Genomic DNA, 17506 nt, shown 5'->3' with positions numbered 1-17506 from the left:
CGGCCATGATGAAATGATGCATGCATATTATGAAGATTAATGTACAGCTTTCCTTGACATGGAGTTGGAGATTCTTCTTTTTCTGATGGAAACAGTCCTCCTTCCTTAATTTGTTCGTTCTCCTTGATGAAAACGTAGAGAGTGTTATCTTCGTCATTTTGTTAGGGTCCATCAAAACACAAGAGCAAACTTGGTAGTGTAGACAGCTGACTGAGGGATTAAATTTCCTGATTTTCTTGAGAAATTCGCAACTGATTGAATATAGGAAAAAATGCGGAAAAATGCAGAAGGCTGTTGTGCTTGGGTCGCTCCGTGTCCTCAGGGTGCACGAGACTTTTGCCGGATCGTCGTATTGATTACGTTGCAGACTGTAACCACCTATCTCACGGTCGTGAGACGTGGTTGTGGCTGAAATTTTACCGCGATTTCGCTGGGATCGGTTGCAGTTTTTGAGAGTAGCACATATGGCCAAAAACGCGGAAAAGGAAACCACCTGCAAAATAATATTTCTTTGAATTTCACGAGTTTTTTTTATCATTTTGAGGTTATACACCTCCCATAATCAAGCAAAATAAATGTCAACATGAGACCCGTTGTTTCTTCCAAGAATTGAAGATTGCTCCTTCGTGTCTTTCAGATAGAATTTGGTGTATACAAAGTAACTGAACAATATATACGAGGAATACAATTTTATCGGAGTTTTCAACGTACATAAAAGTAGTACGCTTTTTTTTAATGTAACGTAACAGTCCAAAATCGGAATATGTTTTTTGACGAAACATCTATCACGTTGATAAAAAGAAAATGTTTAATTTTCCTCGAATACTTTCAGTTTATTTTACAAAAAAGTATAAAAAATCAGCAATGTTTTTCATTTGCATCAGTGTTTTAAGCCAAGAACAATCTGTAACGTAACAGTCTTTTTTCCTTGATAATCAAAATATCATAACCATGATGATTTATTAACCTAGAAAATATTTTAATCGTTCATCGCTGCAGTCATTCCTGTTTTATAAAGCGAATTCGGTTTAAAAATCTACTGGAACTACTATGCGACTTCTCATGTAAAGGGTTGCATCAATGGTATTGGTGCAACTGCCAAGATGCTAATGAGAAAGCATAATTTGTCTCACAAATGTATTAGAAATTGTGCTTCAGATTTTATTGCTGCATTAAATGTAACCGCGTCTAAAATCGCTTTCGAAGAAGTAACTGAGACTGATTTTCTTGACATAAATTACATTTTGAACGCACCTGCTATTTTCAACTGTGCAAAAAATATCCGTGACATAGTATCGGCTCATCAGATTCAAGTGATTGATAGAACAACTCTCACTTTTTACACTTCAAAACAAGGATAAAATTTATAATGTTACCTAATTTTCACCTTGTATCTCAATTTCAACGAATTTAACGAGTGCACTAAATATTTGAAGATTTGTTTCTACTTTCGAATTTCATATCAGATATTCGGATGTATAATCGAATGTATTATTATTTTATGTATTGGTACTTAAATATATAATCGAAAGACAACTTAATCAATTTTATTTGTTGCGGAATTGAAAGATTAAAACATTTTTAAAACTTGGGTTTACTTTTTGTGTCAAAGCCAATCACACAGGTAACGTAACAGTCTTTTTGTGTAACGTAAGAAACCAAACATTTTTGCTTTAAGAAAAAGAAAAAACAATTTTTTTCCCTAATTGATATTTAATTCATCACTTTTATTAGAAAAATTGAAAATTATGTACTAGGCTTTATGAATTGTCATTCCAAAAGACCAGACTTTTTCAATAATGTAAAGAAACTTAAAAACCTACTGCCAAAAGTTTGTAACGTAACAGTCCGTGTTTAAACATTTGTTACTATTGAATAACAAGGTATACAGAAATTATTATAGTTATGAAAAATGTTACATGAAAGGTATTCTTTCAGTGACATGCATATGAAATATCCAAAATATCGAATTCTATGTGTTTCCAAAAATTTCATATCAAAATATGCGATTGAATGTAACGTAACAGTCCGCGTTTTTGGCCATATATATATATATATATATATTCTCTATAAATTTAAATAATTGACTATGAGATTTTAAAAAATTTTAAATATTTTAGGTTTTTTTTTTAATTTTCATGGAATTGTAAACAGTTTACAAAAATTTTAAGAGATTTCAAAAGATTTTAAAGGATTTTAAATATTTGAGGATGTTTTAAAAGATGTCAAGAAATTTTCAATTTATTTTTATAATTTACAGAAATTTCAAAGAATTTTAAAGAAGTAGTTTTAAAACCTTGATTACGGTAATTTAATTTGATATATTTTAATAGATTGCAAGGAATTTTCAATTGATTTCAAACATGTAGTATGTGATTGTAAAAGATTTGAAATATTTTAGGGTATGTTCAAAACTTCAAGGAATTTTCAAGAGATTTCAAAAGATTTTAAAGGATTTAAAATATTTGAGGATGCTTAAAAAGATGTTAATGAATTTTCAATTCATTTTTATAATTTAAAGTAATTTCAAAGAATTTTAACAATTTTAGAAGGGTTGTTTAAAAAACTCCAAAGTACCTTAGAAATCTTTAAAAGGTGTCAAGGTGTTTCAAAAGATTTAGCAGATTTCGAAATATTTAGAGTATTTTAACAGGTTCGAAGGAATTTTCAATTGATTACAGTAATTTAATATGAGATTTTAAAGGATTTGAAATATTGTATGGTATTTCAAAGAATTTTAACGATTTTTTCAACTCAGCTTTTGGATGAAAATTTAACTTGTTGTTTTACAATTTAACTATTTTGTTTAACATTATTCCATTTTCGATAGACGGTTTCATCTTTTAAATTAAAAACTCAATTTTAATTTGAAAATTTTCAATATAAAATTCTGGGTTAAGAATTAATCTCTTTTTTTAATAAATTCAAATATTTTGTTGAACCTTTAAACAAAAAAGATCAATTCTGAACGCGGAATTTAATAGAAGAATTTTCAAATTAAAATGCGAATTTTGAATCTAAAAGGTCGAACTAGCTGTTCGAAATAGACGAGTGTTCATCAAAATAGTTGATTTTACGACACAAAAAAGATTACTTTTTAGGGAAATTTAGATCAAATCTTCTACAAAAGGAAAAAATGTAGCTGGAAAATTCCCAGTTTTCCTTTAAACTTTAAGGTACTTCTTGCTGTTTAAAAATCTGAGCTATAATTCTCGGGTTTCCCAGTCAGTGGCCATCCGACTTGAACTTGTGCAGCTCTTTAATTTGTTGTCACTTAAAATATGTGGTTGACTTCCTTTTTTTTAAGTCAAATATTTAGGAGTTGATGTTGATAATCCAATGATTTTTTGAACGCACCTGGTGTGATATTCTGCAAAAAAAACCTGAAAAAAATTATGATGAGAGTAAAAAGCTGATAGGTAAACATATTAAAAAATATTGGAACATGAAATTTTTTTCCAAAATCAAAGTATTGGAACATGTTTGCAAACGAGGGAAGTTTATTTAGAAAAATGACGTAATGTTTTCAAATTTTTTAACGACAAATAAATTGAAGGACGGGTCACTTAGATGAAGAATAGAACACACTTTTTTTAATATTTAAAAATTGGTCGAAGAATCAAGATAGTATATATTAAATAATTTAAAATCTGATACGTTGATAAAATCTTATACACAAATATTATTTCGAACTTGTCTACCGAAATGACGAGACAAGTTCTCAATTTAACATTCGGACGACGACTAAAATTTCTTTGCAGAAGGTACGCAAAGTTCTCACTCATTGAAAGCATATGACTCAACGATAGAGGAATCAGGATAAGAGAAGAAATCGATAACACTTTAAAATTGTTGTTAAATGAGCGAAATTAAAATAAAACAATGTAGTTAATAAAATATAACAGTCAATTCCGAAGATTCCGCCCGCTTTGTTGGCACAAAATTGAAAAAAAGGTTCACACATATCATTCAAAAAACAAATATTTCATAATGACAGTGAATAAAAATTAAAGTTTTCAAGAAGAAAACCTATTACAAGTTTTTGATGACGATTCAATAAATAAGTAGTTAAAACCTTCTTAAAAGTACAAGACAGAAATAAGTTTAAACATTCAGATAACACAATTGAAAACAAATTATACGACACTTTAAGACACTTTACTATAGGGCGTTTAAACAAATAACTCGCAGTGCGAAGAGACACAACGCGCACAAGACTATCAGAACCGGGATGAAGGTTAACGACACGCCCTAAAGGCCACTTTTTTGGTGGTGAATTTTCATCACGGATAAAAGCGAGATCACCAACTTCAAATGATAGATAAGGAGTGTTCCACTTCGAGCGAGGTTGAACCTCTTTTAGGTAGTGCGAGGACCATCGTTGCCAGAAATGCTGCTGCATTTGTTGTAACAATTGCCATCGAGATAAGCGATTTGAGGTAATTTCAATGTCACTTGGCTCAGGGATACTGTTGAGAGATTCTCCAAACAAAAAATGACTTGGAGTAAGAGCCGTTAGATCATCAGGATCAGCGGATATAGACTGAAGAGGTCTTGAATTCCCACAGGCTTCTACTTGAACCAGAAATGTGCTCATTTCTTCGTATGTGAGCCTAGTATTTGTGTTTTGCTGACTTCACTGCCACTTCTCAAATTCCCCCAAAGTGCGGTGCACCTGGTGGATTGAATAGCCTCTCCGTATCATGCGAAGCATGACAGGAAGCTAAAACGGTTGACTCCTTTGAAGCTGCTAAAAACATCGCTCTAAGCTTGACGTCTGCTCGAACGAAGTTTGTACCTTGATCGCTTGTCAAGGTGGCACAAATTCCACGTCGAGTAATAAATCTGTAGTTGTCAGCAAGAAAGACATCAGCCTTATAGTCCGACACGGCTTCTAAGTGAATAGCTTGAGTAGAGCAGCAAACGAAGACTGCGATAGAGCATTTATATGATCGATAACCACGACCCTTAGTTGTTCGCAAGTAAACGGGTCCAGCATAATCGACGCCAGTATGTAGAAATGGTCGAAATGGTGTAGAGCGAATTGCTGGGAGGTCTGCCATCAATTGTTGAGGCTTTACGGCTCGATGTAGGCATGGTAAACATCGATGAAGAAAAGCCTTCACTACTGATCGACCACGTAGAATCCAGTATGTTTGTCTGAAGGTTTCAAGAGTTAGCTGGATACCACCAGGAAGACAATGTCGATGATTATGATCAATAAGAAGACTCCTCATAGTTGATTCAGAGCTGAGATTGAGAGGATTTTTCTCATCGGGATCCAAGGCTGAATTCTTCGACCTACCTCCTACCTCCTACACGAGTGCAAGAAAAGGAGCACAAGACAAATCGCAAGTAACAGTCGTAAGACGATACTTTTCAACTGAATCATTTAGCGATCTTCTCCACAGGATTAGTTGAAGGTCCTGATTGTCTCTGTGTACCTGGATTTGTCGGTACATTTTCTTTACGCCAGCACAGAGAGCTATGCGAAAACATCTCCAATGAAGTATAATGTCGACTAGATTTTGGAGAAGTGTGGCTCCAGTATGCAGGCATTTATTGAGCAAAATTCCAGATTCAGTCTTTTGAGATCCATTGAAGACTACTCTCAACTTGGTAGTAGCGCTTAATTCACGCCATACCCCGTGATGTGGAAGGTGGAGGGAGCGAGAAGAGTCACGACGAATAGAAGACAATATCTTTCTTCATAGGAATCGAACTTTGATGGAACCTCTTGTTCCTCCGAAAACCTTTGAAGGTGAAAGGCTAAGGTATTTTGCAAAAAAACATGCATCCCTAGTACTGGAGAAGGCTCTTCAGTTGTTTTAAGTAACAAATCTCCTGTAGTTTTCCTAGATATGGTCCAAGCGAAGTACGTTTCCTGAGCAACAGGAGCGTTAAAGGAACCTTTTCGAATGTTCGGAAGAAGCAAATAAGGAGAACCGTCTGCTCCAATGATCACGTCGATCATTTTTTAGTTTCCGAAATCTGGGTCCGCTAGATTTAAACCTCGAAGATGACACAAACTTCTATTACCCTTTTCGAAACGTGGGTGGTATGGGTGGTATGGAATAAGACGCGGTAGCCGAGCGCGTCCAGTGGGTACTCGAAGTCGGATTCGAAACATGGCACAAGAATACACGAGACTGCCGCGTGAGTTGATGTAGATCGTCCTGCACTGATAGCCAGCAAACCTAATTCACATCTTAGAGCTTGATTCGCTGTGCGAGAGACTCAGATACGAGAGACACTTTAGATCCCTGATCAAGGAGTGCACGCACAAACACTAAAGCACCACTAATTGACTTGACCTTGATAACAGCTGTAGGTAATAAACCTTTTGCTCTCAGTCGAGTAACATGATGAATGCTGAGATGATGAATGCTGGAAAATGTACGATCTTCGCCCTGAGTTGAAGGTGGCTGATGAGTGATGTTTGATATGGTCGCATCTTGATGAAGCATGGTGTGATGTTTCTGATCATATAATCGACACGTTCTTCATTAAGGACATTCGACTGTTGAATGTCAATGCAGACAGTTGAAGCATCATTTCCTTTTAGTTGCGAAATCCTTTTGCCTACATGCGAAACATTTTCGAACTTGTTGAGAGTTCTGAGACTGATCTGTTAAAAGGTGGGATGATAATGCAGAACTCTTGTTCGACCCGCGGTTTCCCTTACCATACATTAACCCCTGTGATTTGCCATTCGACTTTGAACTTGAAGAATCCTTTAAGGTAGCTGGATTGCCTTCAATAATCTCCAATGTGCGAACTTGTCCTGAAGAAATGTGTGCAAGGAATCATAAAAAGGAGACTCAGTGGAATCACCTAGTGATGTCTCCCTGTCACGTCGAGTTTGTGAGTCCAGTAAGTTGGTTAGATGAAAAACTAGGAAATGTAACCAATGGTCGATTGGACATTTAAGCGCCTCGAGAGTTTTTAAGTTTTCTTCAGCTATATTGACAAGATCCTTCGAATTCGAAGCTGGTTCCAATTTTAGAGGCTTTAACGAATAGATAATAGACACGTGAGAATTGATTAATATTCTCTTATTCTCGTAACGTTTTACTAACAAATCCCACGGACGCTTATAATTTTCGTTTGTAACCGGAATGTTTTTAAGCAGCTGAGCCGGCTCTCCTGTTAAATTTGTTTTTAAAGGACGTAATTTAACAACATCCGCGATTTCTGTATTTTCTGTAATAAGAGATTTAAACAAGTCCGAACAATTGGACTACTCGGTATAATTCCCAGAGAACGTTGGTACAAATTTTTTATTCGGCTAGCAAGTTTCACTTGCTCGAGAAGGCACAGCTCAGGCTGTTTTTTAGACATTTTGAACGACCGGACTTTGTACTGGCACGACAAATAATTAAAATAGTTAAAAGTTTAAAAGAAATGTCTCATTGTTGTCACATGTAATAAAATCTTTGAATCGTCGTCCCGAAAGTTAATTAATGCAATTTTACGAAGTGTATTTGTTGACTCGAGACTAATACACTAGCACGAGTTGCTGCTAATCATAGTTTAAACAAAATAAAAGAGATAGGTGACGTGTTCGAAATGTCCGACTTGAAAGCTTTCAGTTAAAATTAAGATCGGAATTTAAATAATTTTAACTCTAGAAAAACATAATTGGATTAGGATTAAATTTTCACAACTTTAATTCTACACGAAGAAATTAAAACAATTTCTTAATATATCATATAAATATATAATAAAATATATAATTTTTAATATAAACACATATTTTGTGAAATTATTAGAAGGAATTAAATAATCTCAAAATACGAACACTTTTGGGGAAAAGAAGATATCTCTGTAAGGTGTATCTGTCGGTACAATTGCAAGGATTTAAAGATATTGAAAACACGTTCTCTTTTGGAGAACAGGAACCTATGCGGCGGCCTCAATGGAAATAGAAATGAATTAGTTTCGGAAATATCCTATTATTATAATGACAGTTTATACAGATGGAAAATCGCGCATTCAAAATAATAGAATAATCTTCACTTTTACGCTAAAATCTGAAAAAATTAATTTTTCTCTATTCAACGCTTATTACCGAGAAATAAGGATAAGAGAAGAAATCGATAAAACTTCAAAATCAGAATTCCATTAAAATGCAAACATATACAATTAAAGTCTAAAAGGTAAAGTCGATGTTAAATGAGCAAAATTAAAACAAAACAATGTAGTTAATCAAATATAATAGTCAATTCTGAACAGAACATGAAATTGAAGTAAATTTTAAGCGATTTGTTAAAGAAAGCATTTAAATTATCGTTAATTGCATTATTATAACGTGTCAAATATGAGTCTACCAAAAATTTGATTTTACCATATTCAACTTTGCATTAAACTGTTTTTAGACATTCTTGCTGGGAAAAAGAGTATATATACGAAAAATTTAATTCTTTTTGATAAAGTGGAACATATTTTGTGAATTATTTTCACCAATATAATCAATTATGCGTACATGAAAAACAAGACTTTTAGGTTAGAAATAATGGGTGGTACCAGTCACGAATTCTATAATCTAACCCATAGAAACATAACCTATAATTCTTGTGGCACTTGCAGATTTGCGTAATCTGGCATTCAATTTAACCAGCTATGGATAATAATTGTAGCACAAATAGACCAAATGTATAAAAGGATTTTAAGGTCAAATACTGGACAGTCAAAAACACAAACTTTGCTCATTTATTTCTCAAATTGTAGCTGTTAAAAATTACTTGCTTCGCGATCAAACAGTTTTACTCGGGGTATATATAAAATAACAACCATCTGAATTCTAATCAGCCTGAGTCAAAGCCGATATCAGGTTGTATCCGTGCGGTACCCTGCTCAAAGTAAATGGATAGAGTCTCTATCCGTTTGAATCATTTTCTATATTTAAGATTGAAATGGAAAGAACCGATATATCCATCTTGATCCCAGGTCTATCCCTTGGATCATTTTCTCTCTTTCTTCCAAACTACAATCACCTCTTTTCTTTTCAATCCCAATGTTCCTATCAATGTCTATCCGCCACTTATCCACATGTATCCTTTTTTCCACTCCTAATCCCTATTTTAGTGTTTCTTTACAAATGAATCCTTGGCTTATCCACGGCTATCGTGGAATCTTTTTCTATCTTTTCAAAAATCTAAGATAGCCTTATCTTCTTGAATCCCAGTCTTTCTATGTAAATAAATCCACAGCTTATCCACCTCTATCCTTTTCTATCCGTTGGGCAATCTTAGATTTCGTCTATCCTTTTTAATCCCTATTTCTCTGTCCATTTAAATCCATTTCTATCTTTTCTAAAATCTAAGATAGCCTTATCTTCTTGAATCCCAGTCTTTTTATTTAAATAAATCCACAGCTCATCCACCTCTATCTTTTTCTATCCGTTGAGCATTATTAAAATTCGTCTATCCTTTTTAATCCCTATTTTCCTGGCCATGTGCATCCATTTCTATCTTTTCTGAAATATAAGATAGCCCTATCTTCTTGCATTGCAAGGTTCGGCATATTGCAGTAAGAGGTTAGGGCAAGGTTCGTGGAGCCATCAAAATGTCTGCTTGTGAGGGAATGTTGCCAGTGTTCATTGAGGCAAAATTGCATGGCAAGTTTCCTGAAAGTTTCGGCAAGAATATTCATACAATATTTGTTGATAATGTTGACGTAATGCTGAGAAAAATGTATTAGGAAATGTTATTGATAAATAATGTGGAAAAGCTCTGAAAAATAATTTAAAATAATTTGAAAATGCATTGGTAATTAAATAAGAGAGAAAATAAATAATAGTTGATACATTTTTAATACTATTTCAAAGAAAAATACGTTGTGATAATTATTAAGACCGAGTCTCAACAATGAAGTGCTGATATAGACAAACTTTACAACGCCGGTACTTATTAACAATTGTGTCCAAATGATATTTTAAACACTAATAATATCGTAGTGATGATAATAAGCCGAGGTTGAATATTATTAATATGGTTGGCCGAAAATAAAAAAAATTCTACAATTCCAAATCGTCACTTCTGTTTTCAGGAAAAAAGCTTAACCCCTGTGTAAATTGTAAAATAATTTCTCCACGTACCTAAAAACTTTCTAGTGACAATTAATTGCTTCCAATCGCTAAAACCCATATTTTGAAATTTAGAAACTACAAATTGGATTTATTTCGAATTTCGATTCCTGGGTCTTGGTAATCATTGTTTTCTAGAGCACTCTTATCACTTAAAAGTTTTCAAGTAACCTAAAATAGTGTCCTTTTCACGCATGTGTAAAATTTTTTCCACCAAAAATGAGCCCTAGTAGCACGGAACATTCTGAGAACGTTCCGCGGGAACCTTCGGAACGTTCCCTGAGCGTGTAAAATGTCCGCCACTTTGGGACTTTCCAGGAACATTCCACTGAAACATTTAAAGAACAAATTATCGGTGTTGTTATTATTATCAATGAATATCTGATACACCGTAAGTGATAGGTCAAAATTAATGTCAGTTATGATATTGATACCATATTAGAATGTAGTGTATAGAGTACTCAAAACTTAAAAATTACATCTATTTTTACCTATCTCTTACGGGTTACGAGATAATTGTTATTAAAAATAATAATGGAAGGTTCCCCTCAGGTCCCAGTAGAACGTTCCTGGAACGTTCCCAAGCTGCGGACATTTTACATGCTTAGGGAACGTTCCACTGGAACGTTCTGAAGTTTCCCACGGAAACTTCCCGGAACGTTCCGTGCTATTAGGGGGGTGCTGAAATAGGAATTATCTCTCAGAAAATAAGTCACTGAAATTCGGACAAATTAAGAAGTATTTTTTTAACTTCCACGAATGTAAAAAAATTTGAAAGTGTCGAAAATTTTAAAACTGTTTTAAGATAGAAATGTTCAAAACTGCATTTAACACCATGGTTTACCAAGCTGCCTACTTATTGATTCAAAATTAGTGGTACGTTGTAAATTCCCCCACGCTACTTTTTCGCGTAGAGGTGATTTCGAATTACAGAATGCTTTACTTTCGATACATCCTGATGATTTAATATTCCTTTTTTCCAAAAGTGGATCGAAAAACCTTAGTTCTGTGGGACAGGTAATAGTTTTGATAAGTGCTGATATGCAGGTTATGTAAAATGTAATTAATTCTCGTACATTATATGCTTAAAATGACACAAAAGGTAGCTTAGCTTAAGAAATATTGAAAAATAAAAATTTCGCTTTGTGATGAAAAAAAAATTTCAAACGCAGGTACTCATTAGAAAATAAATTCTCTTTCTTGCGTTTTCATGAAAACTAATTTTTAATTAAAATTAAGAATAAAAATATTCTCCGATCTCCTATCCTATTCCTCATCAGGAGACTCCTCCATTTCTAGCTGTATCCTTCGTCCTTTTTCCTCTGCAGCTCTTGTCTTATTTCTGAAATGCAAAATGAAAATTTTAATCAATGCAAGAAATTATCCATTATTATTATCAAAAAAATTTCACACTTACAGGGCTCGCTCTTGTTGCGATTTGCATTGTATTAGCCAGTCTTTAATCCACTTTTCTATATTTGCAGCGTTTTCTGGTGGGTAGTGAGAGGTTACAGCATCTTTAAAAAAGAATTTATCGTCAGTTTCAGAATTATGTACAAGAACTACCAAATTTATCGTAAAATCCAAGTTATTTAGAAAGCACTTACTTACTAAATAATACTCTGGACATGAGTAGATTTTGGAAGGCAGGCTTTTTCTGACCTCTTCCTTGAAATGTGTATTTGATTCCAGCTTCATAAGTGAAAAGATGATCCATAAACTTCTTTATGGTTATGTTGAGTGTGTAATATTGGCCTAATTGCTTTAATGCTGCACTCTAAAGAAAAACAGACAATTTTTAGTCTAAGAAAAAGTTTATACTTATAGCTAGTAGTGCAGTGGAGGCCTGTCGCGGCCCGGTGCCGCCGATCACTTGCTGCAGTTTCTGGCCTGAACTAGCGTACAGCTTCAGGTCATCCATGTAAAGAAGATGGATCACTTGATGACCATCCTCATTATCATGATTTCTGAACCCATGAGACATGCTGTTTAGTGTTTTGCTCAATGGATTCAATGCTAAACAGAACCATAGTGCGCTGAAGGAGTTTCCTTGAAATATAACCGTTGAAAAGCGTATTGATCTAGTTATCCTTGGTTGTCCATGATCAAAATACTTGATTCTTGTACCCCAGAGAAGGAAGGAAACGCTTGCTTGTAGTCAATGTATGCCATGTGTAAGTACCTTTGATGCTTACGAGCTTGAGTCATGGCAACAGCGTATATAGTGACTAGATCTTTACAGCCTCGTGAGTTTTTACAACATCCTTTTTGTTCTTCCGTAAAAATGTCATTCTTGTCACAATGAGAATATACCTTATCTGAAAACACCTTGCCAACGCAAGATGCACACTCGTCAGGTACTTGTACCAGAAGTTGTGCACCATGTCCGGACCTGGAGCTTTCCAATTACTTGCCCTCTTCAAGACAACTGAAACATCCAAAGCTGTGATGTTTGTCAGATGCATTTCTGGGCTATTGCTTGCCCTTGCTTCCTCCAGTTTAAACGACGCAGTGTCCAATTTGCATCTGTTCATTTTTCCCCAAACGCCCGACCAGTAGTTAGTCATATCTTCCAATTGAGGGACTTCGGTACCGACGCAGTCCGGCAGTAAAGACATCAAGTCTCTGTCGTTGAGAGTCTAAAATTTCATCCAATATTTCTGGTGTTACAGTCTCGATGTGCCGAGGGTGGATGATTTTAGTAACATGGTTCATCAGCTTTCTGGTTCTCTTTCCTTTTTTATATTGAGTTAATCAACCCAACTTGCACCTTACTTTGCTGACATCCATATCCAACCTGATCTTCCATGGTGGATCTCGATCCCTTGCTGGGACAAAAACTGCATTTGCAGGCCTAGTTTTTCGGCCCAACGTTCTAACGGTTGCTACAGCTGCACAGTATACAAGAGTTTGCACCTCTAACGCATTTTGTGCTACGTTCAAATACGTAGGTAAAACCTTACTGTCGAGATGTGATATTAGTGTACGCAGATGATTTGTGATGTTCATTTTGGGCAGAGAATGCCTCAGTGTTGATTCCACATATCTGAACTCTAATAGAGCATGACCAAAATTCCTTTCCAGGTGCTGTAGTTCTTCTGAGGTTTCCTTATCTACATCATCGTTAGTAATATCCGGATGTGGTTCTAATGGATCCGGTGCATGATGTTCATTATCCCTAGCACCTATGCCTTTAGCATCAATCAAGTCTTCGTTATCCACATCTTCCAAGGCGAGCTCATCAATAGGAAGCTGCCGTTCCACTTCCATTTTGATAGCAGCTATTTCAACAGCCGAAAGCAGTCTGTTTACAGATATTGAGCGTTTTTGATCTGCCAGATTCTGCTCATTTATTTTTGTGGCTAGCTCTGGGTATTTAAATAAGAAGAGTCTATGATGTTCTCTCCTTACACTTTCCCCACATTTCTCTGCCAAAAAATAAAGGCGCATAACATCTCTTTTCATATGATATGTCCATTTTCGTCGCTTTTTTGGTTGCTGAAACTCTGCCTCTGCCTCTGGTTGTATAAGGTCATCCACCTCTGGAGGATGTGGTGGTGTTGGATCATCAATAGGTTGAGGAAGAACATCAATTGCTCCTGCTTAACCGTTTGTCGCGGCTTTCTCTAACTGATGTTCATTGTCTTCGTTTTTCCACGCCAAATCAACCTGTTGTTTAATCTCCATTGCGCGGTCTTCTGTAACATGTAGATTAGTCCTTATGTCTTTCACCTTAGCAATAAGATCTCTTAGTGTGACCTTTTGTATATTAGGATACTTTGCAGCAAATTTTGTTCTTAAATTGTATCCATTTTCCTTGTTTGTTTCAAACTTCGCACTTTCATAATAGAGACGCACCAGTTCCTCTTTCATTGTGGTATGCCAATTGATGCTCTCCCACGGTATTTCTGTCGAAGTGGTTGGCTGCAAACAGCTAGTGCTAGCCAAAGCATCCTCAGCAGGCACATTTGATGTTCCACTGCTTACCATTTGTCGCAGATGTTCTTGCTGGTCAGCTGTTTGATTAGTGAGATCTGCCTCACCATCTCGCAGCTCACCATCGCCTCCGTCCCGCATGCAGTGGCCACCAGCGGTGGCTCCAGGGGCGCCCCGACGATCCTCAGGAAGCGACAAGCGTTTCAAAATCTTTAATATATTCTCCATTTTTCATTGATGGGATTTGGTGTTCTACTTAGTCCCTCTCCACTTCGTTATCAGCCTATTTGGCATAGGAAACCCTGTCAGTAGCAATGCTACCTCGAACATTGCCGCCAAAGTCATGAGAGGAGAGCTCAAGCCCTACCGCGACATCAACGCGGAACACCTTCGGTAGGGCAACACCTTCGGTAGGGGAACACCTTCGGTAGGGATATTATTATGATTATTATTAACCTTATTATTTTTATTGTACCGTCCGAATGTTACTTCGACGTTCTGTGTAAAACTATTACATTAATCCTTAAATGTCCCCATGGGTTCATTAGTGCTCTGACACTTTATATTGAAATTTACGAAGTTCTTTCTTCAGATTTTAATCTTTTGTTCAATGTCTTAAAATTTAAAAAAAAATCATGTAACAAGTAAAATTATCTTATAACAAGACACTGCAGGAAGTGCCGAACAAACTTTCACGCCAAAATATTAAAAAGCTTCTACGCAATAAAATATTGCGGCTGGGGTCTTTAACGACCCCATAAGAACCTTAACGTTATACCAAAATAAGAGGACCTTTAAGGGTTAGATTCCTTAAATAAAATAATAAAATAGCTAATTTCATAACTAATAAGGGGAAGAAAGGATTGTACTACCGCGTTGTTTTTTCTAAATAAAATTTATATAAAAAGAAGCAACGCAGTTTTGTAATTATAGTTGAAGAATATTAATATTCTTTATCAGAACACAAATATGTTAGAAATATTTAAACATAAGTTTACATTACGGACATACGTCGTCATCGCAACATCGTAAAGATGTAAGGGCGTTCTCCAATGTTTTGCCTCGTGAGAAGCTTCATAAAAATGTTTAAATTCATAATTTGACGTCTCCGAAAGACATTTTAGGGCATTTTTCGATATTTTAAATTTATTTCTAAATATTCATCATAATTTGGCTAAAAACTACCTTGAAGAAGGTAAGAAAGAAAAATAAAAAAATAAAATATGAGTACCGGGAAATAATGGAGTTTTGACGAAACACAATTTTGACATTTTGCCTCCAATATATTATATACTTTTCCACACTTAGTTTAGTTTTAACCCAAGTTATTTTGAAGTTCAAGAAAAATGGGTAAAATATAGAAAAATACCCTTAATTTCGTTCAGATTCCTGGTTTTCTGGATCTATCTAGTCCAATTATCATCTAAACATTTTTGCTGATTAGCTATTAACTTTTTTTTAAATCACGTATAATTAAAGTGCTAAAAGTTATCTTGCAATCACAACAATTTTTTATCTTCATTGAAGTCTAATGATTTTTTATTAAAAATAACTATTTCCGGTGCAAATGATTAAAATACCCAGAAGTTGTAAAAAAGCTGTGAATCTTCTTCAAAATATAATCTAAAAAAATTGAGAATAGCAATTTCTGAGGAAAAACACTAACTAGATCCAAACTTTTATGGAAACTCAAATTCTGATATCGCACGTTATTTATTATTTATTATGTTAAACAAATCATTATTTTATCCTCGCTTTAATAAATTAGATCGTATATTTATGTGTCTAACACTCATGATGGTATAAATGATAAATCATGATTCATGGGTGAAAGATTTGATACAAAAAGATTTAATTTATTATTTGAAAAATTGAATCTTGCCGCCTCTAGCCGTGGTTCGGCTGTAGTGTAGTTCTTCGCAGAGAATTTCAATTACCTTACATCTCAGAGTATATTAGGGAAACCGCCACTAAATTTTATGAATCTACATCATTATCACCTTTTGAACATATTTCCTCTCTAGGGAAATATAATTTTGATCCTCTCCGCAAACACGCGATGCCAAAAGACTTCCTCATGAAATAAGTCAACCAGAACTTTCATTTTCGACCCCTCTACCCTTTTCCCACTCTTCTTTTCTACTTTACTTTTCTTTCATAAAATAAATTATCAGACGTCGTGGTTTTTTCCCGCTTGCGGGCTTTTTTCCACATATAATAAACGTCATTTTAAATTCAAGCCATGTCAAATTTCTCTCAGATTGTGCAATAATGCCCAAACGGGTAACGCACAACAACTTCTTCCAGTCCGATCATTCTTCGGCGAGATGATTAATCGTGAGTGCGCGACTGGCGCGGCTTCGCCGCGTTAGCCGCCCGCTCCCGTGCATTGGATCTCACAAGAGGGGGCGATGGTTGGGGCCCCCTCATCCCCACCCCTTTTTCTTTCGAGAAGCATACTTACCTGGCGCAGGGGCTACCGTGTTTAACAAGGCGGTTCCTCCAAGGCGAGGCTCTTCCATTGTACTACGGTCGACCATAGCAGATACATACATACATTAGGGTAGCCCAAAAAATTACATTTGACAAATTTCAACGGGTTTGTTGGCCAAATCGTTCTAGTAGGCAAATAAATGTATGCCTATTTTTTTATTTTCGAAAAAAAAAATATTTTTAGAACTCGCTCTGGCCATTTTTATATCTTATATTGTTTCACATGTAAAATGTTTCCAATTTTTGTTTCTTCGTTTTTTTACAGGAAATTATAAGCCAATTTATTTGATATTTAATATACTTGTTCACTTATCAATGAATATTGCATTTATCGCAATTTTATATCTCAGAAATATTATGCAAAAGTTTTAGGCATATCAAAAATGGCATATAATGGCAATTTTTGGAGGCTCATTGTGACCCTCAGATATACTTGTGTAACTTGACATTTTAAAGAGACATTCTTTAGACTATTGAGAATATATTTCTAAAAAAAATGATTAAAAGTATAATTTAAATTGAGTAAAACGTAAGAAAAGCTTATGAAAAATGATGCATTTAAGTTTAACACCGGCTGAAGGGACTGCAAGTGAACGGCTGCAAAAAAAGTTGACCCTCGGTCGGTCCGCTCATTGTACACCGTCTTTGCTGCCATCCCACGCTGCGGTAACTGACAATGAGTTGAATGGCAGAGTAATAATAAGTTAATAAATCTGTAGCTGCTCTCGGAGTTAAACCTGTAAAATATAATCATGTATTAACTATTCATATTTTTAAATTGTTGCAATATTGATAAAATCATATTCCGGTCGAAAAAAGTTATAATTTTTCAAGCGCAGGATATCAGTAAATATTTCTCTTTCGCTCGAGTTGCATCTTACATTTACAGCATTAAAATAATATTATTGCATTTTAAATTACGCGTCCTAAAGAACCTTCTTCAAAACTTATCTGCGGTACTGAATTCTGCAATGTGCGTCACGTGGCACT

At 35.1% G+C, this 17506-nt stretch overlaps 2 protein-coding genes and 1 pseudogene across 2 annotated transcripts in view; 2 read left to right on the top strand and 1 right to left on the bottom strand.

Moving 5' to 3' along the window:
- The window catches only part of LOC117166989, a 92893-nt gene that overhangs the window by 25410 nt on the left and 49977 nt on the right, over positions 1-17506 (top strand). The window lies entirely within an intron of this gene.
- Positions 4650-5237, bottom strand: LOC117182613. The gene has a single exon (XM_033375712.1). The coding sequence runs from the start codon at positions 5235-5237 to the stop codon at positions 4650-4652; it is 588 nt and encodes a 195-aa protein (XP_033231603.1).
- On the top strand, positions 16480-16610 carry LOC117168595 (annotated as a pseudogene).

Source organism: Belonocnema kinseyi, chromosome 2 (genome assembly GCF_010883055.1).
Source record: "Belonocnema kinseyi isolate 2016_QV_RU_SX_M_011 chromosome 2, B_treatae_v1, whole genome shotgun sequence".
NCBI classification, from domain to species: Eukaryota; Metazoa; Arthropoda; class Insecta; order Hymenoptera; family Cynipidae; genus Belonocnema; species Belonocnema kinseyi.
Note: the sequence above shows the minus strand (reverse complement) of the source record. Positions and strands in the feature narration are given on the sequence as shown.